Below are 27,714 nucleotides of genomic sequence, written 5' to 3' on the forward strand. Positions count from 1 at the left end.
ATAATAATGAGGTCTGTTTTTATCATGTTTATAGTTTTCAATACACTTTTTATTTTTAATTAATTTTTGTTTTAGACTATGCTATTTTTGGGTTCATTTAATTATTTTTAACGTCAACCGTCTGTGGTGGTTATATCTTTGCGTAATAGTGTAGTGGTAACAAAATGAGAGGTTTTAGGATGACTTTAATATAATATTATAATCTTAAGAACTATTTTGTTGGGGTATATAGGCTCTTTAAAGTGATAGTCCCCCCCACCCCCCAAAAATAAAATAAAAAGACAAACAACAAATAATCATTTAATCGCTGTTATCTAGTTGCTAGGGTAGCCAGATTTTTTTTGTCTTGTTTAACATTAAACATAAAAAAATATATATATTTTGAGGAAATCTGGAAAGATATCTTCTTTTGTGTTCAACTGAAAACAAAAACAAAAAAAAACCTTAAAGTGGTTTGGATCAAGTGAAGAATGAGTAAAAGATTTTCACTTTTGGGTGAACTATCCTTAACATTACAGTACTGAGTACTTTATCCCCAATCTGAAATGTCTGAAACAGAAAAGCATCAACTAAACATTTTGTTTGCGTATGTGCAGGTACTTTACAAACAGAAAACAACAGGGCATCTTTAATGTTTCTGTATAGCAGCAGCTTTTTTATTTCTCACAAAAAAATATAGAATTTATATTTGGAAATATCAGATCCAAATACTGCTCTGGCCATTTCAGTTCATTTCAGATGCATTTCACAAACCTTGATTTGCTTAATGAAAATATATTTGGCTTTTGGCAGCAGCTAAAAATAAATCACAGCATCATTACGAGGGTTTAAGAGCAATCAACGGTCTGACTTGTGCTTACAAACCTCATGGTGCACAACATAATAAATTAGGGTAATCAGATATAGTTTGATAAATAAATGTGCTATAAAGATATAAAGAAAGGAAAATTTTTATCATCCAAAAAAAAAAAAAAAAAATCTGAAGCAAACACTATATACTGTATAGACATTATAAACATTATAAACAAAGCATACCGAAGCCCTTTTCAGACACAGAAATAAAAAAAGAAAGAAATTTTCACATTTCTTTTCCGCCCAGTTCTGGTATCAGTTTTGAATGTATATCCATATATATATAAATATACATACACACACACACATACCTAAGTGTATGTATATATGTGTGTGTGTGTGTGTGTGTTTGTATATATATATGTAAAGAAAGAGAGATTTAATTATTTTTTATATGACAATTACCTCTTAACCTCTTATTTTCTACACAATTTTAAGTTTTTAACACAATATATTTTATTTTGAGAAACATTTAAAATATTTTGGCGCAGTAAACATGTTGGTAATTTTTGCTGTCTTCATTTGTTTCAATAACACTAATTTCTGTACCATTTAAAATAGCATATTTGGATATCTTTTCTTCTGGAGATACTGTTGTCCTAAGAAACCAAAAAAATATATACTGTATATATAAATAAAAAATCTTACATACAGTTGAAGTCAGAATTATTCAGTCAGTCTTATTTCTTTTATTTCGGCTAGAATAAAAGCAGTTTTACATTTTTTAAAAAACATTTTGGGGACAAAATTATTAACTCCTTTAAACAAATTGTTTTCCGATAGTCTACAGAACAAACCATCATTATACAATAACTTCCCTAATTACCCTAACCTGCCTAGTTAATCTAATTAACCTAGTTAAGCCTTTAAATGTCACTTTAAGCTGTATAGAAGTGTCTTAAAATCTAGTAATATCTAGTCAAATATTATTTAGTGTCATCGTGGTAAAGATAAAATAAATCAGTTATTAGAAATAAGTTATTAAAACTATTATGTTTAGGAATGTGTTGAAAAAGTCTGCTCACCGTTAAAAAGAAATTGGGTAAAAAATTAAACAGGGGGGCTAATAATTCAGGGGGCTAATAATTCTGACTTTTAACTGTATATCTTAGGAACGGTATAGCACAAATTTTGGCGTTTTTAAAACCTTAACTTTTCCAAACCACGGTATACCTTGAAACCGGTTTTTGTTCCATGCCTAATTAAGTATTGCACGAAAAATATGTTGAATTGTCAGACAGAAATTCAGAATTTTGAGAAAATGGGAAATGTGTGGAAAAGGTCAAAATTTCTCTCACAGTATACAGAATCATAGCAGCAAGAAAATACAATCATTGTTATGTGCAGGTATTTTCTACACATGCTACAGAAAGATCTTTTGATGTTTCGCCAAGTATCTCAACTGTGTCAATAAATCCAAGCAGCTAAAATTGGACTGTGTAAACAATGAAATAAAGCAGCAATAAAAACACACTCCGATATTTCGTTTAAAACAGCTTTGGCTATACTCATATATACATATTTATATGCAGGAAAAGGACCATTTGCTATCGCTGAGCTTTCCGGATGTCTGTTCTCAGATCCTGCGGTTTGACGTCTCCTCAGCAGAACCAGAAGGGCATCCACAGAAGTGAACGCATCGCGGCACCAGCGGCCATTCCTGCCAGGAGACCCAGTGCAATCTGCTCTCCAAAGCCGTCCTCATAAGAGTCTCTGTGCACCCACACATGCTGAGTCCCTGCAGAGACAAACATTCATTTTAGAGGTACAGTACGTCTTCAGTGGATTAAGACTTTACTTGGAATTTGTCAGTAATTGTCTGAAATAATTACAAATAATAATCAGTTTGTGTTAAATTTTCATGTTAAAAGGCTAAAATATGTTTAATGAAATGTATTCAATTCAGTGTTTCCCAACCCTGTTCCTGAAGGCACACCAACAAGACACATTTTCAACCTCTTCCTAATCAAACACACCTGAATCAACTTATCAGAAGATTAGAGGAGACTCCAAAACCTGTAGTTAATAGGTCAGATAAGGGGAGACATCCAAAATATGTACTGTTGGTGTGCCTCCAGGAATAGGGTGTGGAAACACTGATTTAACATATAATACGATTTATTTAAAATATTTGAACAGGAAGTTGAACAAAGTATTAAGAAAGAAAAGAAAAAAATAAATAAAAGTTAAAAGAACGAAATGTTTAAGATTTCTATAAGCTAATTTTGTCTGATTTTGAGAATGTGAAAATGTACACAAAAGAAGGCGATGTAGGATTTACTCTAAATTTACATGTAGATTCACAAATAAATTTAAAAAGAAACATCAAATAACAAAACTAAATATTACATTATTAAGCGGAAAGACTTGTAAAAGGTGACATGTAAGCTGTATTACAAATTAGTATTTTAACAGTGTACTTTAAAAATCAAATAACATTTTACTAATAGTAAAAACAATAAATTACAAACATCTAAAATTATTAAGAAATATTTAAGGCAATTTCTAATTGAGAATTTATATATTTTTTGTGAATGTGACAAAGTTTCAGACCATACAAAAAGATATATATACAGTGGGGAAAATAAGTATTGAACATGTCATGCTTTTTCCTGGTGATAATATTTCTAAAAGAGCTGTTGACATGCAATTGAACCACATTTAGGTAAAAAAACAAACAAACAATACAAACATAAAAATAAAACAAAACTAAAAAAATCTGAAAAATCCGTTATGTGTAATAAGAATAAAATGACACAATGAGAAAGTGCTGAATTACTGAAATGTATTTAATACTTTATATAAAAGTCTTTTTTGGTGATGGCAGCTTAAAGACACTTCTCAAAGGCGTAAGTAAAAATATTGATTGTTCTGTGCGTCTCGTCCATTAAATCTGAGCTTTATTTTTTATTTTTCTATTGGATTCAAGTCAGGTGATTGGTTGGGCCATTCTACAGCTTGATTTTCTTTCTCTGACAGCATTTGAGAGTTTCCTTGACTGTGTTTGGGATTATTGTCTTGCTGAAATATCCAGCTTGGTTTCATCTTCATCCTCCTGTTAATGTAGATGTTGGACTGAAGCAGCTGATATTCATTTACGCTGATGAAGGGCAGAGGGTTGCTGAAGAACTATTGAGAGATTTTAGCTGCTGTCTGGGCGTTCACTGCCTTTCTACACCTCCCTTTCTTCATGTGTTCAATACTTTTTGTTAACATGTTGTTTTATCTCTCTACTTTGTTGACCTGAAAGAAGGTTATCCAGGTTACAAATGAGGGAACGCGCAGGGACGGGGTTTTTATGGTAAATGATTATTTAAGATGTCTCGTATGTATGCGAGGAGGGAATAAACGAAATAAAGTGTGCTTACTAAATAAACGCTGTGTTTATCAAACTATTAACTTTTTCCCAGCATCATTTCATTTTATCATGCATAACTTCATTTATTAACTAATCAGATATGTTTTCTTTACATGTATGTATTTCTTTGGTGGTTAGCAACATCTGGTGAAAGTCTCAAGTCAACAGCACCTTTAGAAATGTGTTTTCTGAGAAAAAAAATTGCGGGTTACACACTTTTTTCCCCCACTGTGTACAGTTGAAGTCACAATTCTTCGACCTCATGTAAAACTTTTTTTTCTTTTTTCAAGTATTTATCAAATGATATTTAACAGAAGAGAAAGTCTTATTTTTATTTTATTTCATTGTTATATAATGACTTGCCTAATTAACCTAGATAAGCCTTCAAATGTCACTTTAAAATGAATACTAGTATTTAAAAAAAATAACTAGTCAAATAATATGTACTGACATGATGGCAAAGATAAAAGAAATCAGTTTTTAGAAATTATTAAAACTACTTTTTATAATAGTTTAATTAACTTTGTTATTAAAACTATTATGTTTAGAAATGTGTTGACATTTTTTTTATTTCTGTTGGGGAAAAATTGACGGGGGCTAATAATTCAGGAGGGCTAATAATTCTGACTTTATCACTATAATACATGTGTAAAAACTCTATTTCTGTGTTTACTTAAGAATGCGTGATGTTTTATAATTAATTACCTCCACAGCCTGTACCTGGCATGATGTAAACTGCATTATGGCTGTCAATTGGAACAGTCTGGTAAGTATCATCATAGGGATTATATGTGAAAACCTGCAATGGTGCAAAGAAATAAAAATATGAGTAAGTGAAAATGTTAAATCGATGACAAATATAGAAAAAATATCCTGCACAAATACAAAAAAAAAACACTCACAGGATTTCTCTTTGCCTCCATGAGTGTGAGTTTCCAGGCCCTAAAATGAAAGCAAACATAAAGCATAAAAAAGTGGGCGGGGCTTCTTGAATTGTGGAAGGGAAGGGGTTAATCAAACATGTCAAAGCTCAGACTTACAGTGCCTCGTCTTCACTGTTGGCACACAGGCTCAGCATAGTGCCGTCTCTCAGATAAACTACCAGCAGATTTTCCCTTGGGTGACTCTCGGGTGGACCTACACCTGTCCATAAACACACTGCTTAGTAAAACAATGTTAAATTCAAGCGTTTATTAGCATAAATACGTTCGAACCTTACCTGCACACTCCAGTCCAGACCTCACATTCACACAGCTGCTCTTCAGATTCACTTTGGTCTCGTAGTCTCTTCTGGATTCACTTTTGTAAAAAACAAAACTTCCATCGATCCACAGGTCACACCAGTTTAGTTTCCAGCGTTTGAGGACAGAAGCTGTTTAACAAAAACTTAAAGTGATTAATTATGTCTCCTTTACAGACCAGCTGATCTAAGGAGCCAACATAACTGTTCAACGTAATGCCAGAAAACTGGCTAATTCATATATATATATATATATGTATGATTTTATGCATACGAAAACATGATTTTTTTAAAGGATCTCTAAACCAATAATCATTCAGTGTAAAAAAAATGTAGGGTTTCACACAATTCATTCATTCATTCATTTTCTTTTTGGCTTAGTCCCTTTATTAATCAGGGGTCAACACAGGAATGAACCGCCAACTTATCCAGCATAAATTTTTATGCAGCGGATGCCCTTCCAGGTGCAACCCATCACTGGGAAACACCTATACACTCTTGTGTTCACACACATAAACTACGGCCAATTTAGCGTACCCTCAAAAAATCTGCTGTAAATTTACTCAAGCCAATTCAGAATATAGTGACTTTTTTCTTCAGCAGAACATTAAAGAAGATTTTTTTTTTTTTTAGATAAAACTGTGGTTCTTAATAATAAATAAATCAACCTTTACAGGCACTTTAAAGAGAAGCAAACATATATAAGCAAAACTAAAGTTAAACCCGTGGCTCCTGATACCATCAAGGTGTTTGTTATGAAGTGAAAAGATAAGTCTGAATAAGAAATTGAATATTATTTTCAACATTATTACATTTGTAAGTGAATTCTGTTTGTCCCCTGATTTTGTCGAGGTTATAATGTTTCCATAGAACATTTCTTGCCTATTTTTATACACAAGAAAAAAAAGTGGATTTAAACGTTATATTTTGCAATGCTGAGTTTTGTTTTTTTAGAGTTTGGATGAAAATTCAGAATTAAGAACTTTGTTCTTGGAATTTGTTTTGAGTTATTTTAATACTACATTTGCTAACAAAATGGGACAGTTCACCCAAAAATTTCAATTCCGTCATTACTTACTCATCTTCCACTTTTTCCAAATTCATTTCAGTTTCTTTCTCTTTTGAATACAAAGGAAGATACTATGGAAAATGTTGGAAGCTTCTATATGTTTTTTCCATATATTTTATGGATGTCAATGGCTACCAGTTACCAACATTCTTTCAAATATCTACTTTTCGGTTCAACAGAAAAAAGCTACTCATATAAATCCGAAACTACTGAGTGGATATGTATTAAATAATTTTCCATTTTTGGGTGAGCTATCCATTTAACTTATTGATAATATAGTTAAAATATAAAAATAGTTTTATACCACATGTAAATGCATTTAGAGTGCACTCCATTGACTGTAAACACATTGATTCTTAATTCTCAGAATTACGAACATTCTAAAGTACATTTTCATGACATTATTTTTTGGTGGGAATCATTTTACATTTTTAAATTACATTTTGATATTCTCCCTTGGTCAGTTGCGTGTGTTTTATTATAGCGAGCACACAACAACAAACTGGACATTCAGCTAGCAGCTAATGTGCACTGTAACACTGACCGTAAGAGGATTATTGCTAACAGTGTCAGGCCTGAAGTTTCATAACAGACCTTCTGGAACAGTACTCCTCGTCCTTTTTTTAATTAATGTATTTAAGTGTGTGTGTATATATAGGATTTTTCCAATTTAGACCATTTAAATTTCACAGAATTTGCAGCCAGACACTTCTAAAACAGCATTTGTGCTTTTGACCATCTATATTTTAATATAAATATAAACATTAGGATTGCTTCTTCCTTAATTTGTGTCCCTAAAAATGAAACTCCCATGGTCACACTTTATTTTAAGGTACAATTCTCGCTATTATCAAACCATTAAAGATGGCTTTTAGCTTAGTGAACTCCTCATTTGCTGCTTATTTATAGTTTATTATATAGTTTAATTTATTATGCTATCGGTTGGGTTTGGATTGGATTAGAGATATGATCATGCAGAATATGTACTTTATTGGGTGGTCTAACCCAACTAGGACGCGATCCTACATTAACATCTATGTTGGTCCTGAAACATCATTTTTTGTTTGAAAATGTGCTCCATACATAATCTTTGCCCCTAAACCCAACCCTAACTGTAAATTATTCCCAAAATTAGAGGGTAATAATATTTGCAAATCCTCATAGATGCACGTAACTCTAACTATTAGCCTAAGCTTAACATAAACTGTAAATGTATCCCTAAATTCTGATTGGCTGATTGAAATGTTGTTCCAGGATCAACATAGATGTTTATCCAGCAACATGTTCTACTTATAAACAGGCAATTTTTGTTGCCAGTAATACTGTGTAATTTACAACTTCACTTTAAATGAACAATTAAAACTGTGCTGTTTATTAATTATTAATTTACAGTGCGCTTGTATATTTGACAGTATTACTGGCAACCAAAATTGCCAGTAATACTGTAAATTTTACAGCATTTTCTGCTGTATACTTAAAGTGTTTCCATTCCTCTGCTATCCTTAATAAGATTACAAAACTCTTCACATAAGCATTAATAAACAAATCTTCCACTTACACTGTCTCCAGAGCCAGCCGGATTTGAGCAGAGCCATCATGAGCCCTGGCCAGTCAGACACCACAACAAAAAAAAAGCAATATTCCCAGTGTTGTGCTGCAGGTCTGATAAGTGTTTTGTTTGTAACTCGGCGATGACTGTTAGTCGTCTCAGCCTTCACTCGGCTTTTGTAGAGCTGGAATAGTTTGATGACTCTTCCTTTAATCCCTTAAACAGGCCAAAGTGACCAGTAATCTCAGATTAAAGCACAGTCTGAGTTTCTACTAGTTGTCTGTGGAATATTCGCTCCCCTTTTGTGTGTTTAACTTCATGCTTGTGTGTATTTTTGTGCATTAAGTCTACTTGTTCACATTGAATGATGAGTATGCATGCTCACACTTAATCTTAATCTCCATATACAGACTGACCTAACCATAATAAATCGACTTTTTGCAATTATTTAATGCCTTCGTAAACTCATTCAATTGGATGTCCTAACAAAAGAGAGTCTAAGTCATTCTGTTGGTATAAAAAAAGGTTTGTTGGTATATAATCAGGGTCACATGCTAATCTTTAATCTCCCCTTTGGCTAAATTTAGCAAATGTTAAATAACTGGAGTAGTTATATCAAGCTAGCTATTTTTAAACCATTGAAGTAACCGACCTATAAACACATTTATCACTGAAACGTGTCATGCTTAGTCATCACTGCATGACGGCACTAGTTTTATAACCCAGGAATTGCCCTTAATCTTGAGCGCTATAGATCATGTTAATTTGACTGGTTTTCACAGTCAAAGGGCCTGAGTGTGTTAACTTTTGTTTGTAATATATTAAGCATCATTATTATGGTGTATTAAGTGTCATAGTTTTAGAAATGTGTGTTTTTGCTAAGCCTGATTATTAAAAGTATATTTAAATCATCATATATAATGTTTACTTATTATTTTAAAATGATAATTTTTTTATTATTATTATTGTTATTTTTTATTATTAATAAAAGTAATTCTAAGATAATAATGTAATTATTATTATTATTATTATTATTGCTATTGTTAAAAAAGAATAATGACTTATTATTATTATTATTATTATTATTATTATTATTATTAACAATAGCAATAATAATAATAATAATAATTAATAATAACATTTAGCCCCATAGTATATTTAGAAATGTACTTGTTGCAATGCATGGTAATTTTAATGTATTTTATCTATATTAATATCAACTACTGTTATTAATATTGATCATTTATAATCAACGTTGGTAAAATCAATACACAATGAATGCTAATTTCAAATAATGCTATTTGTGATACTGAAATATAGCAGCAGCAACAGCTATAATAATAATAAAAAATAATAATAACAACACATTTAGTTCCATTGTACACTTATAAATGTATTTATTGCAATCCATGGCCATTCATAAATGTATTTGTAATTATTTATAATCCTACTGCTACTAATAATAATAACTATTAATGTTACTATAACCAATACATAAATAAAATATTATTTTGCATAATATTATTTATTATCCGTAAATACAGCAGAAGCAACAGATATAAAAATGGTATTAATAATAATAATGGTAATAATAATAATAATAATAATAATAATAATAACAACAACAATAATAATAATAATTATTATTATTATTATTATTATTATTATTATTAATAATAATAATAATAATAAAATCATTATTATTATTTAATTACGTATTTTATTTATATTTGTATTTATTTAATGCATGGTCATTTACTGTTATTTAATGATAATAAATCATGTTTATTAAGTATTTTGCTAGTAATAATTGTTAGTTAAAAGTATTTATTATTATTATATTTTCCAGTATTATTATTATTATTAGTAGTAGTAGTAGTAGTATATTTTCTATTATTATTATTATTTGTATTAATAATATACATATAAAGTAAAATACCACAGGAATAATGATTATTTATATTTTTATTATTAATGATAATTTATTATTAATAATATTTGATTCATATTAATAATAGTTTCATAATTTAATTTAAATGTTTATTTATATTTATTTATTTATTTATTTATTTAATGCATTGTCATTTACTGTTTTTTTTAAATATTATAAATAATGTTTATTAAGTATTTTTGCTAGTAATAATTGTTAGTTAAAGTATTTATTATTATATTTTCTATTGTTATTATATTATCTATTATTATTATTATTATTGTTGTTGTTGTTGTTGTTGTTATTATTATTATTATTATTATTATTATTATTATTATTATTATGCATGTCAATTGAAATACTATTGGAATAATAATGAATATGTATGTTCAACTTTTGACGAGCTCCCCATATCTTTACTTACTCACACCACTAGATGGCCTCATCTCACAACAACACATGCCACAGGCCTGTTTTCTCGGTCATTCCATCTCATTAGGATGAAGATGGTATCAATAAACACAGTGACAATAAAGATAGAATGTGTTTATCATCATCACTGCATTATGTAAAGAATAAGTGATAAAGAGTAGACCTGTGAATCCAATTTCCCATAATCACAAGCAAACACAAATCCTGAAAGCTAGTCTGTAGGCCTAAACAGTCAGTCTCAACGGAAACAAGCAGATTTATAAATGCACTGTTTACACGAAGGCAACGAGAAAGCATTATTATTATTATTATTATTTTATTTTATTATGCTTTACTGTAAACAAAAGTCAATTACCTTGTTAAATTGGAATAAAAAAGCAAAATAAAAACACCGCACATTTGACTGTTTACCTGATTGAGCCGCTGGAGGGCGCTGTTCTTCTTTTCTGTCACTGACTAAAGTTCGCTTCACTTTTCAGTCGAGTTTGTATGTGTGCGGATATACGGAGCCTCTGGAAGTATTTTGGCGATTTTCATTCAATGCTTATATTTATATAACTCAATATTCCCTGCGTTTCTCCGTCTCGTAGATGTGTCTGGGTTTCGCGAGTGAATTGGAAGGAGTTTATTTATGTCCTGTATATTCAGGTCTAGACAGACATGCAGCCTCCCCCAAGAAAGGTGAGTCGACCTTCGTCTTTAATTGATAATCAATCTCATTTACTATGGCCTTTGTTGTTGTCATATAGTATATTTATATATATATATATATATATATATATATATATATATATATATATATATATATATATATATATATATATATATATATATATATATTATGTACATAAGTATATTTGCTTACTTACCTTCTTGTTTGCGAACAAATTGAAGATATGTAGATAGATAGATAGATAGATAAATAGATATAGATAGATAGATAGATAGATAGATAGATAGATAGATAGATAGATAGATAGATAGATAGATAGATGTCATATTTTTATGCTGAGATTTCTTTTTAGAACTTTTAATTGAGTTGATAATTCAATATCTGGTGAAATGACCCTGATTCATGTTGTTTTCCCGAAGTAAGTCCTAAAATATATATTTTTAAATTAAATTTGTGAATAAAAATGCTTTCAGATCTTTATAGACCTTAAAATTGCTGGGTTGTCATAACTCAACATTGGGTCAAATATGGAAAAAACAAATATTTACTTTAAATATTGTCACTGAAATTTAATAATAATAATAAAAAATTCAATGTTGAGTTTGCCCAAATTTGACCCAACGTTGGCTAATTATTTAGATATAGAGTAAATATTCACATGAACACACAGTATGCTAAACATAATACATAAAATGTCTGTTTACTTTTGTCAGATGCATTTTTGTTGCATAAAATAAACAAAATATGTCATATTTTTATGGTTATATTTATTTTTAGACAACACGACAACAACATCTATGAGTTCAGTATCTGGAGAAATGACCCTGTTTCTGATCACCAGTTGCTGTTTTCCCAAAATATGGACTAAATTATATATATATATATATATATATATATATATATATATATATATATATATATATATATTTTTTTTTTTTTTTTTATTTAAAATTAGGAATGAATGCTTTCAGATCTTTATAAACCTTAAAATTGCTGGGTCATCGTAACCCATATTCGGTCAAATATGTAAAAAAAAAAATAGTTGTGTTAAATATTGTAATTTAAATTTAATTGAAACAATTGACCCAATGTTGAGTTTTCCCATATTTGACCCAACATTTGCTACATTTTTCAGAGTATAGAATACATATATACACAAACACACAGTACACTAAACATAATACATAATGTTTCTGTTTACTTTTGTCAGATTCACTTTTTTGCTAAAAACAAAAAACAAAAAACGAAAGATGTCCTATTTTTATGCTTTCATTTCATTTTAAAAAACACAACAACAACGTTTAACTGATTTGAGAATTCAATATCTGGAGGAATGACCCTGATTCTGACCACCAGTTGCTGTTTTTTCTGAAATATGTCTGAAATTATAATTTTTCGATTTAAAATTAGTATTAAATGCTTTCAGATCTTTATAAACCTTAAACTTGCTGGGTTGTCGTAACCCAACATTAGGTCAAATATGAAAAAAACACATTGTGTTGCGTTGAATATTGTAATTTAAATTTCACTGAAACAATTAACCCTCTGTTGATTTACTTATATTTGACCTAAAGTTGGCTACGTTTTCAGAGTGTAGAATAAATATATACACAAACACACAGTGTGCTTCACATAATACATGTTTGTGTTTACTTTTGTCAGTTGCACTTTTTTTGTTGCATAAAATAACAAAAGATGTCGAATTTTTATGCTTATATTTATTTTTAGAAAACACAACAACAACGTTTATGAATTCAGTATCTGGAGGAATGACCCTGATTCTGACCACCAGTTGCTGTTTTCCCAAAATATATTAAATTATAAATAACTATAAATATTTATTTTATATATATATATATATATATATATATATATATATATATATATATATATATATATATATATATATATATATATATATATATATATATTTATTTAAAATTAGGAATAAATGCTTTCAGATCTTTATAAACCCTAAAATTGCTGGGTCATCATAACCCAACACGTGGTCAAATATGGAAAAAACAAATCTAAATCTTGTCATTTAAATTTAATTTAAAAAAATGAACTCAACTCGGACTCAACCCAACCCAACTTTGTCCATGTTTGAAGCAACATTGGTATAGATATATACAAGAACACACAGTCTGCTTCTCATAATAATGTTTCTGTTCACGCCGAGTTCCAGCATGCGTCTCCATTGAGTCTAGTCTGCCAGACACACACTTCTCTTTCAGGTTAGTGTGATGTGGGTCAGAGTCAGTTGTTGTCTTTGTGTGTTGCAGGTGAAAGTCACACAAGAGGTGAAACACACTCACACAGAGCAGCTGAACAGACTGCAGCTCAAACACCAGACCGACTTGGACTTCCTGGAGGATCTGAGGTTCGGTTTGATTCATTGCTTAAAGGGGCAGTTCACCCCAAAATTAAAATGCACTCAATATTTGCTCACCCCAAAAAGATTAAAACCTTTATGACATTGTTGAACACAAAAGAAGATATTTTGAAGAAAGCTGACAAGCTGTAGACGGCATGGTGGCTCAGTGATTAGCACTGTTGTGTCACAGCAAGAAGGTCGCTGGTTTGAGTCCCGGTTGGGTCAGTTGGCATTTCTGTGTGGAGTTTGCATGTTCTCCCCATGTTCGCATGGGGTTCCTCCGGGTGCTCCTGTTTTCCGCACAGTCCAAACATGTGCGCTATATTTCAATTAAACAAGCTAAATTGGCTGTAGTGTATGTATGTGAATGCGGATGTGTATGAGTGTTTCCCAATGCTGGGTTGCAGCTGAAAGGTGCATCCGCTGCGTAAAACATATGCATATGTGGTGTAGTTGGTGGTTCATTCCGCTGTAGCGACCCCTGATAAATAAAGGGACTAAGCTGAAGGAAAATTAATGAAAAGCTGTAACCATTGACTTTCATGGAAAGAAAAACAAATACTACGGTTTCCGCTACATTCATTCTTCCATGGCGGGCGCCACTCCAAAATTTATCCCGCCACGGCTACATTACAGCTTCCCATTCAAAACATTTTATTTTTTTAATAGCAGGGAATAGTCGCATCAAAACGTATTAAAGGGTAAGTGAATTATAATAGCGCATGCTTTTCTGTATCTGTAGTAGTGCTGTGCGTCATTTGTTTACACTTTAAGGTGAGGTGCTGACTGACTGACTGACTGACAGGTGCATGATGCGTGAGGTCAGCAAACACAACGTATAGCCGTTTCACTTTACCTCAGGACGCACGAATGCTATTCCGAAGGTCTGTTGGAGACAATCATAAATATTCCTAGCAAATCTAATAAATGCTGGAGACATACTCGTTACTTAAACGCACTAAATCGCACTTCAGCAGCGTTTGTTTTAGAGCGCACAAGAAGATCCGCGCGGTCTTGAAGCGGCTTCTATTTGAGGGGGCTTTGTGCACGAGCAGAGGAAATCGGCGCCCAAGCAGAGAGATTGGCATGCTCGTAGGCTATTACAAAAATGAAATCCCGAGTATTAATAATGTGCTTACGACATTTGTCATTGAAATAACACCACAGGTAGTTGGTAGATCTGTGTAAAAAAAAAGGGCCTGCCGCCACAGCTAGAAAAAATCCTAGAGGAAACACTGAATACTATGGAAGTCAATGGTTACAGGTTTCCAGCATTCTTCAAAATATCTTCTTTTGTGTTCAACAGAGACACACAAAAGTTTGGAACTAGTGAATGGAGAGTAAACGATGACACAATTTTCAGTTCTGGGTGAACAATCCCCTTAAAATAGTTATTAATGAGTTTTCTGTCAGTCTGTTGTTGTGTTAGTAATGACCTGCTTGACTGTGTAAAATTCTCAGGACTTACAGCCAGAAGAAAGCACTAATAGAGAAAGATTACTCACAGGTGAGTTGTGGCCACAAACCTTTATAATCTACAGTGTGCTTATTTGTGATGCATTCTTAGTTTTTCATACCAGATAAAAATGAACAATTGAATGAAAGGCAGTTGCAGCTTGTGACAAAATCCCTCAATTATGACACTTTTTTAAAGATTACTCTTGAAGTGAATTCATTTCACTTGTTTAATTTGGACATTGTGGCGGCACGGTGGCTCAGTGGTTAGCACTGTCACCTCACAGGAAGAAGGTCGCTGGTTCGAGCCTCGGCTTGGTCAGTTGGCATTTCCGTGTGGAGTTTGCATGTTCTACCCTTGTTCATGTGAGTTTCCTCCGGGTGCTCCGGGTTCCCCCACAGTCGAAAGACATGCACATAAAACAAAATTGTTTAAAAAAGAAATCTCAAGATATAATTGAACGTTTTAAAAAATATTGTATAATATTGCGTATAATGTAGATTGCATAAGCAGATTCACACTGAAAGGGATTTATATTTAGCGCTTGTCACGCTGAATGTCTTCCTGACATTAATATAAGTTTTTGGGTCGCACTTTATATTAAGTGTCCTTAACTACTATGTACTTGCATCAAAAAATAAATACAATGTACTTACTGTGTTCATAATGTATTTGAGAACACTTGTGGTGGTCTTGAGTTGGGATAGGGATTGGGTTATGGACATATGGGTTTGGTGGTATGGGTAGGTTTAAGGGTGGGTTAAGGTGTAAGGAATGGTCAACAGTGTATTTACAAATGTAAATACAGAAGTTAATTACAGATGTAATTACATACATGTATTTAATCAAGCAGAAGTACACTATAAATACATGTATTCACACAATAAGTACATTGTAACAAACTATTAATTCCTGTGTAAGTACATACTAGTTAAGGCCACTTAATATAAAGTGGGACCAGTTTTTATGTGTGTGCATTGCATAAAAAACAGAAGGGATAATATCTGCGCTCATTTATGCAGAGCACAAAGCACCTCAAAAATCTTCATCATCAGGCCATGCGAAAAACAAAACGTGCATAATGCATAAACAGATTCACACTGAAAGTGAATATATATTTACTGCTTGTCATGCTGAGCGTCTTCTTGACGTTAATATAAGATCAGTGGGTGATCGGTGTGTGAATAAGGGCATCCATCGGGCTGAATGACGCTCAGTGTGTGCGACTGAGAGACTCACTGCTGTTGGATCTGAAGCCTGTGCACCTGCAGGGCTGCCGCGTGCTGATTGGCTCACGAAAACAGGAGTCTTTCTCTTCCTTGGGTCTCTTCCTGAGTCCACACATCAGAGCTGGCAGCTCAGAGCATTGCTTTGACAGTGCCAGCTTGTGGTCTGAGGGCCAGGAAGACAATCCTTTCTGTTTTTGAGGTCTCGTTTTTTCACTATGTTTCAATCCACCTATTTTTATGCTCATATATTGAAATATCTACTGTGGCTGAGAGAGCTTAACATGCTTCAACTAATGAAAACACATGCAATTATTAAAAATGCCAGCAGATTAAGAAAAGATCCTCATCGGTTTGACAGCAAATGTTTCGCACATCCTAAAACAATGCAAACACAATAAAAAGCACGCTGCATTTTATTACAATGCAAATAAATTAAGAAAACGTTCTCAAGTGGACTTAAAGGTTCAGGAGACCCTGGAGAACTTTTTTTTTTATATTAACAGATGTGTGTGTGTTAAGCATCAGTTAAGACAATGTTAGCACCTGTCAGCTTTAATTGTGGGGAAAACTAGATAATTTTGAGCTTTTGTCAGCTAATTTCAGCTTCCGGGTTTAAAATGATTTTTGGGGCAGGAGCAAAATCGGCGACGTAGCGCAGTACTGCAAGTGCAATGATGACGCGTCGGTTTCTCATTATTATTCATAGCAGTTTTCTTATCCTATGAGAAGAGCCGGTTGCTTAATTATTCATAAGAACACGTGCTTTCCGAAGGAAAGTCATGCCAGTTTCAAGCAAGCTGAGAGACACGGACCCACGGCACGCAGTAGCCGTTCATGAAGGCTCATATGTGTTTGCTTCCATGATCCACGGGGTTTGTTGCATGTTTTTTCCCTGCGATCTTGTCAGGGCCGATCATACAGCAAAGCTGTGTGTGTGCTGCAAGCATTTTTGTCGGGAGAGCAGTGCGAGAATTGGAGAATGCCGGACGTTGACTTTTATCAGGAGTTTGTTCACATTTAGAACAACTTTGTGAATTATAAACACATTCGTCTCCTCACGGTTTGTGTCTCATTTTGTGAGCTAACTGTCAACACTCCCCTGCTGGCCACGCCCACTCCTGCCCTATGCTAGCGGAGCTCCACGCCCATTAATCATGCATCTTTTGAAAAAATTCTGAAGTAGACTTTAACCGAAAGTGGGGGGTGTCATGGCCCTTTAAAAAAGAGACGGACCTGGCTGGAATATGTTTATTGCTGTCAAACCAATAAGGACTTTTTCTTGATTTGCTGGCGTTTTTGTAATTGCAATTGTTTTTTTTTAAAGACACCATGTTAAGCGCACTCGGTCACTGTAAATATTACATAAAAATTTAAATAAATGATGCCAAGATGAGCATAAGTCTTGAAAATCCGCATGAAAAAATAAGTGTATGCACCTTCAAACTTTAATCAATGAATATTTTACAAAACATGATCTTAAAAAATATGATATACTATATATTTATTACTTATTATAGGCAACCTATTTAAGATCAGATAAGGAAGATGGACCCTTCGGTTATTTCAAAAGAGTTAGACTTTGACTCACTCAATCTCCCTCTTTCATGTGTCATTCATTCAGCTTAGTCCGTTATTTATCACGGGTCGCCACAGCAGAATGAACCGCCAACTTTTCCAGCATATGCTTTACACAGCGGATGTCCTTTCAGCCGGAAAACACCCATACACATTCACAGGCACATTCATACGCTATAGAAAATTTAATTTATCCAATTCACCTATAGCGCATGTTAGTGATCTGCATGGGACTAAATATTGGGGTGGGGGGTGGTGGTGGGGGGTCGGGGGTTTGAGGGGGGAACAAAACCGAAAACCTCCTAGCGATACATAGTCCAGACAGCCTATAATAAGCTGTCTGTATAAACACACACACACACACACATGGGACTAAATTTTGGGGTGGGGGGTGGTGGTGGGGGGTCGGGGGTTTGAGGGGGGAACAAAACTGAAAACCTCCTAGCAATACATAGTTCAGCTAGTCGGTAGCAACACACACAGCACCAAGCAAGGGACACACAGACAGCATCAAGCTCTCTCTCTTTCACACACATAGACAGCACCAAGCTCTCTCATGATCTCTCATTCACACACATACATACGCGTGTTCGCTCGCTCGGGAGTCATGAGTGATATTGTTAGAACGCCCGCTTCCATTCAAATGACACCAGTTACCGACCGCTGTCGCGCTTTATGTGAATGCAGACCTCTAGCACATGTCTTTGGACTGTGGGGGAAACCGGAGCACCCGGAGGAAACTCACGGGAACATCCAGGACTCAAACCAGCAACCTTCTTGCTTTGACATGACAGTGCTAACCACTGAGTCACAGCGCCATCAACCTGTAACCATCGACTTCCATATTAGAAGAAACAAATCTCGTAGAAGTCTTCTTTTGTCTATAAATGGAATAAAAAAGTCAAACAGGTTTGGAACTAATGATGGGTGAATAAATTAATTTTCATTTTCTGGTGAGCTATTCTTTCAAGACCTGCCAAAGAGCATATAAGGAAAAGTGTTAATAAAGAACACTGGATTTTTGATAGGGTGTTCAAACTTTTTCAAATGACTGTGTGTGTGTGTGTGTGTGTATGTGTGTGTGTGTGTGTGTGTGTGTTTGTGACCTGACTTTGTAGGCTCTGCATAAACTTGCCTCGCAGTATTTGAAACGAGAGTGGACCGGAGCCCCATCAGAGGAGCCCAGAGACTCCAGGTCATATATAAAAAAAGTACAAATATGATTGATTTTCAAATGCATTGTCCACTTGTCTTCATTATCCTCTGTGTACATGTGTTCAGAAACATTTGGGCCGTATGGAGATCCTACTTGGAGGGTGTAATGAAAGTGAGCCAGTCACGAATTAACAGATGCGAAAACTACAGGAGCCAGATCTCAGATCCTGTGAAGACATTCAGAACGCAGAAAGACCTGCAGCTGAAGAGGGTAAATTACTTAACAGATAATCTGCGGAGTGTTCTGACCATTTATGAGAGTGTTTATTAGGGCTCTGTCTCGATTTAGATGTACAACAAATTGACTTTACTCAAAGAAAATGTGTAAACCCATTGCCTTAAAATCGACAAGTTGATTTTACTTAAAAAAATTGAATAAATCAGTTTCCTTAAAAGCCAGGCCTCTACAGCAACTGTCTTCAGTTCCTGTTGGTCCTTGGGGCATTTTCCTTCAATTATTTTTAAAATGCAAGCTCAATCGGATTCAGATCAGGTGATTGACTGGGCCACTGAATAACATTCCACTTCCCTTCAAAAACTCTTTGGTTGCTTTTGCTGTAAGTCGTTCTTTATCTACACTTTAAAGCACTGTCCAATGAGTTCTGAAGCATTTGGCTTAATATGAGCAGAAAATATTGCCTGAAAGACTTCAAAATTCACCCTGCTGCTTTTGTCAGCAATCACATCATCAATAAATACAAGAGAACCAGTTCCATTGACAGCCATACATGGCCATGTCATGTCACTACTACAACTATGCTTCACTGCTTAGGATCATGAGCAGTTCCTTTCCTTCTCCATACTCTTCTCAATACTCTGGTACAAGTTGATCTTGATCTCAACAGATTCCACATGCAAATAGCACACTTGAAAGGAACTCTAGACCTTTTATCTGCTCATTCTTATTGGGGTAATGAGGGATTAACACACACCTGGCCATGGAACAGCTTTGAAGCCAATTGTCCAATTACTTTTGGACCTTTAACAAGTGAGAGGCACATAAGCAGACTGTTGGAATTCCTACAATCTTTACCTGATTTGGATGTAAAAACCCTCACATTAAAGCTGACAGTCTGCTATGGAATCAGATAAGTCTCAATAATAATTCACGCAAAAGTGTACACATGTACATGTACACAAAAATGTACACATGCGTAGCCAAATTCACGTGCATAAAACCAAATTCAAGTGCGTAAAATATTTATATTCACAAATAAATTTCACATGCACAAAATAAAAATATATTTTCATAAAATATGTTTCACAAATGCAAAACACCATTTGCAAATGTATAGGAGTGTACAAAAAGTTTTGAATGTTTAAAACTTGCGAGTTCATCCTGAATGAGAATGTGCAAATCCTCTTTCACGTACGACTCCCCCTGGATACGTGTGTGTATTTTTGAGACTTTCCTGGCAGAGTCAGGGCAACTCGTACCTTTCAGCCAATCAGATGAGAGCTGTAGTCAATGACACCAACTCTGCGCTCCTTTTGCACTGACTGTTCCTCTCCAGCATGGCGAATGGAGTCGCCAGCAGTCGCAGTCGCACTTTTTTTCATTTATTTATTTATTTGACCATAGCCTCACTCTTTTTATCCATTATTTTGCCGCAGCTCCGCTCTTCTTATTTATTGTCTCGCAGCCCCATGAGCAAAATGTAGCCTGCAGGGTGATGATGAGGATTAAGTATCATTCTGGCCACATTAGCATAACGGCTCCATTGTGGTCCAGCGGTCAGCACGTTGCGTTACGACGCCCTTCGACCCGTGATCCTCACCTGAGTAAATGAGTACCTGAGTAGAAACTGAAATAAAAAAAGATCCTCACCTGAGTAAATATTTTTATTTCAGTTTCATTCAGTTTCTAATTACACTATCACGTCTTTTTCAAGAAAACAGTTGCTTTAGAACTTCAAATGTTCAACAACCTTACAGTTATATATGTCTTAACAATAAAAATGAAAAAAAAAAAAATTATAATTTACTCAGGTGAGAATTGTGCACGTGAATTTGGCTACGCATGTGTACATTGTGTCTTTTGCGTGAATAATTATTGAGTCATATCTGACTCCATAGTCTGCAGTTAGAGCACATCTTGTTTGTTTCATTTCAAACCCATTGTGTTGGTGTATAGAGCCAAAAATGTTCGAACTGTGTCGATGTCCAAATATTAATGGACCTAACTGTATGTGTCTCACGCTGATAAAAACACTATACTCGCATCCAATATCTCTTTTGTCAAGGGGGGCAAGCATTACATTTTCCTGAATAAAAGTGAAAGTGCCAAACTGCAGGTAAAGTCGACAACTTAAAAATGACACACCTGAAATTCTATTATTTTTTTATAATTATGCACATAGTTAATTCATTCATTCATTTTCTTGTCGGTTTAGTCCCTTTATTAAACCAGGGTCGCCACAGCGGAATGAACCGCCAACTTATCCTGCAAGTTTTTACGCAGCGGTTTCCCTTCCAGCCAAAACCCATCTCTGGGAAACATTCACACACACACTCATACACTACGGACAATTTAGCCTACCCAATTCACCTGTACCGCATGTCTTTGGACTGTGGGGGAAACCGGAGCACCCGGAGGAAACCCACGCGAACTTAGGGAGAACATGCAAACTCCACACAGAAACACCAACTGAGCCGAGGCTTGAACTAGTGACCCAGCGACCTTCATGCTGTGAGGCGAACGTGCTACCCACTGCGCCACTGCACCGCCCCGCACATTGTTAATTTACTTCATAATTTTAAGGCAGCAGGTTTACTCACATTTTTTTAAGTTAAGTAAACTAATCACTTTTTACAGTGTACAAAACAAAAACAAAAAAAAAACAATTATCTTGATATTAACTTTTGAGAATTGATATCGAATCAACCACTTTTTTTAAACAATTAAGAAAAAAAAAATCTATATTTTTTGGTCAGGGCCCTGGTGTTTATGGATGTGTGTTCTCTCAGTGTAGTGAACAGCTGTCCAGAGCTCAAGCCGATCTGCAGGGGACGATCAGAGACCTGGAGAAGAGCAGGAAAACCTACCAGGAGGCCGAACAAACATCGCAGAGCGTCCGAGAGAAAGCTGAGATGGAGGCCAAGTACGTTCACTGACCTGTCACATGTGAAGGAAGTGACATCAGCCTTACGGGAGAGCAGGGCAGGGGGTTATCTGCTGTGGCAGTTTTAAATGAAGGTTCAACATTTTATGCTGTTTTTTCTCATCCTTCTTTCTCTTGCTGTGATTTTTTTTTCTTTGGTTCCTGCAAAACAAGGTCAAGGCTCAGTCTGTTTCAGTCGCGCTCCAGTTTGAAGAGGGCGAGTGTGAAGGTAATGTAGGGATACCCCACTAACCATTGATCAATAATCCCCTAGTTTTTTACTATTTTTTTGTGATTTGTTATGATGAAAATGACAGATTTTGTGGTGGTAATTTGCAGACAATTTTGCAATTATATATATACAGTCTAATATACATTATATATCTTATTTACCATATTAGATAGTCTACAATGTTAGGTGTGCAATCTGAAACAATGACACAAATTATAAAAGTAAAGCTTCTTCATTTTGGTTTCTTGCAAGACAAGATCTAAAACGGTAGGGTTAAGTCTAAGGAAGGTGGCATAACTCTTATTTTTATCCATGATCTTACTTTCTCTCTTAGATTCAATTTCCTGAAGCATCTGATATCATGTACCTCACACATAGGACATGCATTAGGGCTTCCCCTACCGTAATACACCTAAAACACAAATTTCCGTAAAACTTTCTCTCGTTAACTGCAGGGAAAGAGTTAAGCAATTTAGTTTATAGATTTGATACACATCATAATACCAGCCATACATGTAAAGCACAAATAATGTCCTTCAATTCGGTCACGTCCAGCAGGCATCATCCTTGAACCAATTGTAAGCTGCTTGCTGTCCTGTCTGTTTTATTGCTCCGTTTGTTAGATGTTTGCTCACACTTTCTTTTGCGCAACACAGAATGTCTAATGCCATCTTTGCATTGACTTCACATGTAAATCAATCGTGCAAACACAAATATATCCGCGTCTGCGGATATAATAACAGAACTGAACAACTAATGCTGTATTTGTTACTTGAAATGGATGTTTTTTCCAGCTAGCTACCAAGGAAATGTATTTATGATTGTATTTAGTTAACTTAAACTAAAATATCGCAGGCTATATTATTATATACTATAAAAAAAGTTATGCAGTAATACAAAATTATTCTCTAAATAATATGTCACTGCACATAATAACATTGTCATTCACTTTTAAATAATCAATGCCTATTTTTGCATTAATAAAAATGTCTGTAATTATTTTGTAGTATTTTAAATAGGTTTGAACTTTAGAATTGACTATTTTTTCTTTAATATTTCATATTATACATTCACTTTTATTGATTAAAGACAAAATGGACCATTTTTATATAAAAAAGAGTCATTTTATAAACATCCATATATATATATATATATATGTGAACTCCAAAGTGGAGTAAAAAAAAAGCCATGATGACAGTACATCATATTTTACTAGATATTTTGCCAGACACTAGTATTCAGCTTGAAGTGACATTAAAAGGCTTAACTAGGTTAATTCTGTAAACTAGGCAAGTCATTGTATATCATTGTAGTTCTGTAGATAGTCAAAAAATTTATTGCCTAAGAGGGCTAATAATATTGACCCTAAAATGGTTTAAAAAAAATAAAAAACTGTGTTTATTGTAGCCAAAAAAAAAGGAAAACATTCTCCAGAAGAAATATTAAAGGAAATACTGTGAAAATTTTCTTGCTCTGTTAAACATCATTTTGGAAACTTTTGAAAAAAAAAAAATTCAAGGGGGCTAATAATTCTGACCTCAACATTATATATATATATATATATATATATATATATATATATATATATATATATATATATATATATATATACATACATACACATGTCTGTTTATTTTTCCCCCCAATTTCTGTTTAATGGAGGGAAGATTGTTTCAGCACATTTCTAAGCATAATAGTTTTAAAAACTTCTTTCTAATAACTGATTTATTTTATCTTTGTCATGATGACAGTAAATAATATTTTACTTGATATTTTTTCAAGACACTTCTATACAGCTTAAAGTGACATTTAAAGGCTTAACTAGGTTAATTAGTTGAACTAGGCAGGTTAGGGTAATTAGGCAAGTTATTGTATGATGATGGTTTGTTCTGTAGACTATCGGAAAAAAAAAATTAGCTTAAAGGGGCTAATAATTTTGTCCCAAAAATGGTTTTTAAAAAATTAATAACTACTTTTATTCTAGCCGAAATAAAACAAATAAGACTTTCTCCAGAAGAAAAAACATTATCAGACATACTGTAAAAATGTCATTTCTCTGTTAAACATCATTTAGGAAATATTTAAAAAAGAAAATAAAAATCAATTGGGGGCTAATTATTCTGACTTTATATATATATATATATATATATATATATATATATATATATATATATATATATATATATATATATATATATGTATATATATTTGTGTGTTTAATTAGGATGTTACTGAACTGCAGTGTTTCTAAGAAATCAACTGTGATCAAATGTCAAGTGCACATCCAGTATAAACATGTCCTGTTGATTTCAGTTAAAAGCCAAAAAGAATGAATGGAAGTCGAAAGCCACGCAATCAAGAAATGATTACCTGCTCGCTCTGTCAGCCACTAATGCTCATCAGGATCGCTATTATGAGACGGATCTGATCAGCTGCATCAGGGTGAGGACAGATAGTGCTGAACACTGGTTATCATTTGATTTTTAATAAAAACGTTTACAATATTATTGTATTCATGCATTCTTTGATCAAATAAAGAGAATGGATGACTTATTTGTTTATATAGAGGCATGTACATGTATACTTTATTTTAAAAAGTGTCTGCTAAATGAGTACATGTAAATGAACTTCTAAAATAAAATAAATGAAAAAGAATAATAGACATCTGTTTTTTCCTGTTTCCTTCATCGCAGGTTCTTGATGGTGGATTTTACGATCACGCGCAGGGTTTTCTGATTTGGCTGTGTCAGACGGAGCTCGAGACGTCGCAAAGCATTCAAGACACTTTCCAGAGCTTGCTGGAGACATCCAGTTCGGTGAGTTTCACATACACACATACCCACACAAACACAAATACACACACTCACACAAATATATATACAAATACACAGATTCTCAGACACACACGGGCATATACACTTACACATGTACACACACACACACACACACACACACAATTAAACACACACATGCACACAGACAGACATACAATACACATTCACACACAGACATACACTCACAGATGTGCACACACACATGCAAAAATACACATGCACACATATACACAAATATTCACACATGCCCACAGACACACACACACATACAAATACAGATACACACTCACTCTCACACACACACAGCAATACACACACACACACATGCACACTGAAACACACACAAACACAAATACAAGCACGCATGCACACACAAACATACACAAATACGCACACTCACACATGCATGCACACAAACCCACACATACACACAAATAGACACAATCACACATGCACACACTCTCACACACAAACACAATTATACACACGCATATGCACACAGACACACACACAAACACAAATAGACACACACACTCACATGTGCAGGCACAAACACAAATATACACACAAATACACACTCTCTTTCTCTCTCACACACACATACACACACGCACTAACAAATATACATACAAATGCACACGCACTCACTCACACACAAATATACACACAGATACACACGTACTACTCACACATGCACACACACTGTCACAGACATGCACACAAACACAAATATACACACAAATTTACACACACACACACACACACACACACACACACACACACATTTGAGTCTGCACTGCCATGGAAAAACACATGAGCCACAGTGGCCGAATGTAGAGCAGGAAACCTGATCTGACACTGGAGGGTTATTGGACTGAGTCCCAGCTCCAGCAGTGAACACTGACCTTAAAGAGGAAAATCTACCTGCTTTATAGAGTCTGCAGTGCTTCAGGAATGAGATTATTATGGTATGTTAAGACAGAATGGCTTTTTAGATGAAGACACAGCAGATGAATAAGGTTAAAAAATGAACTAACCCAGCAGGCACAGGATGTCAACATGACGTCAGATTGGACGATGCATTTTTTTGGAAATGAAAATGGGGTTGATGTGAGAAGCCAACTTCAGGCTCATGTCAATGTGCAATGTCAGACACATGTTGCATTTTGTTACTTTCTAACGCAATCTAAAAACAAACAAATATTAACGTCTAATGATGTTACAGCTTGACGTTTTGTGGACGTTATCAATATGACATTTATTAGACAGTGGATTTTGTTTGCCATACCTGATGAATAAATATCAGTATCTGACATCAATATGATGTTGGTTTAAGATGTTGGCTCGATGTTGGACTTTGGTCACTGTCCAACACAACCGTAAAAACAACCAAATATCAACGTCTAATGATGTTACAGCTTGACGTTGTGTGGGCATTACCAATATGACATCTATCAGACATTTAACTTTGGTTGTCTTACCTGACGAATAAATGTCAGTATTTGACGTCAGTATGACTTTGGTTTACAATGTTTGGACGTTAGATTTTGGTACTGTAGCTGTCCAACACAACCTAAAAACAACCAAATATCAACGTCTAATGATGTTACAACTTGATGTTGTGTGGAAGTTACCAATATGACATCTATAAGACATTGGACTTAGGTTGCCATACCTGACGAATAAATGTCAGTATTTGACGTCGGTATGACGTTGGTTTTCGATGTTTGGACATTGGATTTTGGTAACTGTCCAACACAACCTAAAAACAACCAAATATCAACGTCTAATGATGTTACAGCTTGACGTTGTGTGGATGTTACCAATATGACATCTATAAGACACTGGACTTTGGTTGCCATACCTGATGAATAAATGTCAGTATTTGATGTCGGTATGACGTTGGTTTTCGATGTTTGGACATTAGATTTTGGTACTGTAACTGTCCAACACAACCGTAAAAACAACTAAATATCAACGTCTAATGATGTTTCAGCTTGATGTTGTGTGGATGTTACCAATATGACATCTATAAGACACTGGACTTAGGTTGCCATACCTGACAAATAAATGTCAGTATTTGACGTCGGTATGACGTTGGTTTTCGATGTTTGGACATTGGATTTTGGTAACTGTCCAACACAACCTAAAAACAACCAAATATCAACGTCATTTCATGTCGTTACTGGACATCAAAATAACAATGTCCATTGTCCTAAAATCTTATTTATTAATAATCAAAATAGGCACTATTTTATTAAATATACACTAATTTGCATATATTTCTAGCTCAAAAATCTGAACACTGGATGAAGTCGAAATTCGTTTAATGTTTCATTTTATATTATAGTCAAATATAATAATTGTTATTGCTGAATTTCTTTTCATCACTCCATAATTCTGTAAATGCTGCTAACACCCATATAAAATACATTTTCGCAATTTTTGATGAATAAAATGTTATATTTAATTTGGTAAATTATATACAGTATGAAGATATTCCTCTGTAGAAACCTTTAAATATGAATAAACTATGTTTTGGTGCATGTAAGTGCAGATTTATGGCTTCGTGCAGGAGAAAAAAAATCACCC

At 34.0% G+C, this 27,714-nt stretch overlaps 2 protein-coding genes across 14 annotated transcripts in view; one reads left to right on the plus strand and one right to left on the minus strand.

Moving 5' to 3' along the window:
* The window catches only part of si:ch211-176g13.8, a 54,046-nt gene that overhangs the window by 4,090 nt on the left and 22,242 nt on the right, over positions 1-27,714 (plus strand). For 8 of the 12 annotated variants that reach the window (XR_012386486.1, XR_012386479.1, XR_012386480.1 and 5 more), the window contains exons 1-9: positions 10,901-11,111; positions 13,389-13,486; positions 14,942-14,987; positions 18,859-18,935; positions 19,022-19,166; positions 21,923-22,056; positions 22,231-22,285; positions 24,602-24,730; positions 24,982-25,104. Coding sequence is in view for 4 of the 12 variants with exons in the window: in XM_009305572.5 (XP_009303847.1) it covers positions 11,091-11,111; positions 13,389-13,486; positions 14,942-14,987; positions 18,859-18,935; positions 19,022-19,166; positions 21,923-22,056; positions 22,231-22,285; positions 24,602-24,730; positions 24,982-25,104 (828 nt within the window). In the remaining 8 variants the exon portion in view is untranslated. Of the gene's footprint in view, positions 1-2,384; positions 2,618-10,900; positions 11,112-13,388; positions 13,487-14,941; positions 14,988-18,858; positions 18,936-19,021; positions 19,167-21,922; positions 22,057-22,230; positions 22,286-24,601; positions 24,731-24,981; positions 25,105-27,714 lie in introns of those variants that run through there. The other 4 variants (XR_012386485.1, XR_012386484.1, XM_073915078.1 and 1 more) reach the window with 1 other exon arrangement.
* plekhb1 (pleckstrin homology domain containing B1) lies at positions 628-8,224 on the minus strand. Of its 2 annotated transcripts, none has more exons than NM_001386324.1 (6): positions 8,078-8,224; positions 5,430-5,582; positions 5,251-5,353; positions 5,113-5,152; positions 4,931-5,009; positions 628-2,590 (listed from the first exon to the last, which is right to left on the minus strand). In NM_001386324.1, the coding sequence occupies exons 1-6, from the start codon at positions 8,115-8,117 to the stop codon at positions 2,454-2,456; spliced, it is 552 nt and encodes a 183-aa protein (NP_001373253.1). In that variant the 5' UTR covers positions 8,118-8,224; the 3' UTR covers positions 628-2,453. The 2 variants fall into 2 exon arrangements, with proteins under 2 accessions (NP_001373253.1, NP_001373252.1); NM_001386323.1 differs by having other exon boundaries at positions 4,916-5,009.

This window comes from Danio rerio, chromosome 10, assembly GCF_049306965.1.
Source record: "Danio rerio strain Tuebingen ecotype United States chromosome 10, GRCz12tu, whole genome shotgun sequence".
NCBI classification, from domain to species: Eukaryota; Metazoa; Chordata; class Actinopteri; order Cypriniformes; family Danionidae; genus Danio; species Danio rerio.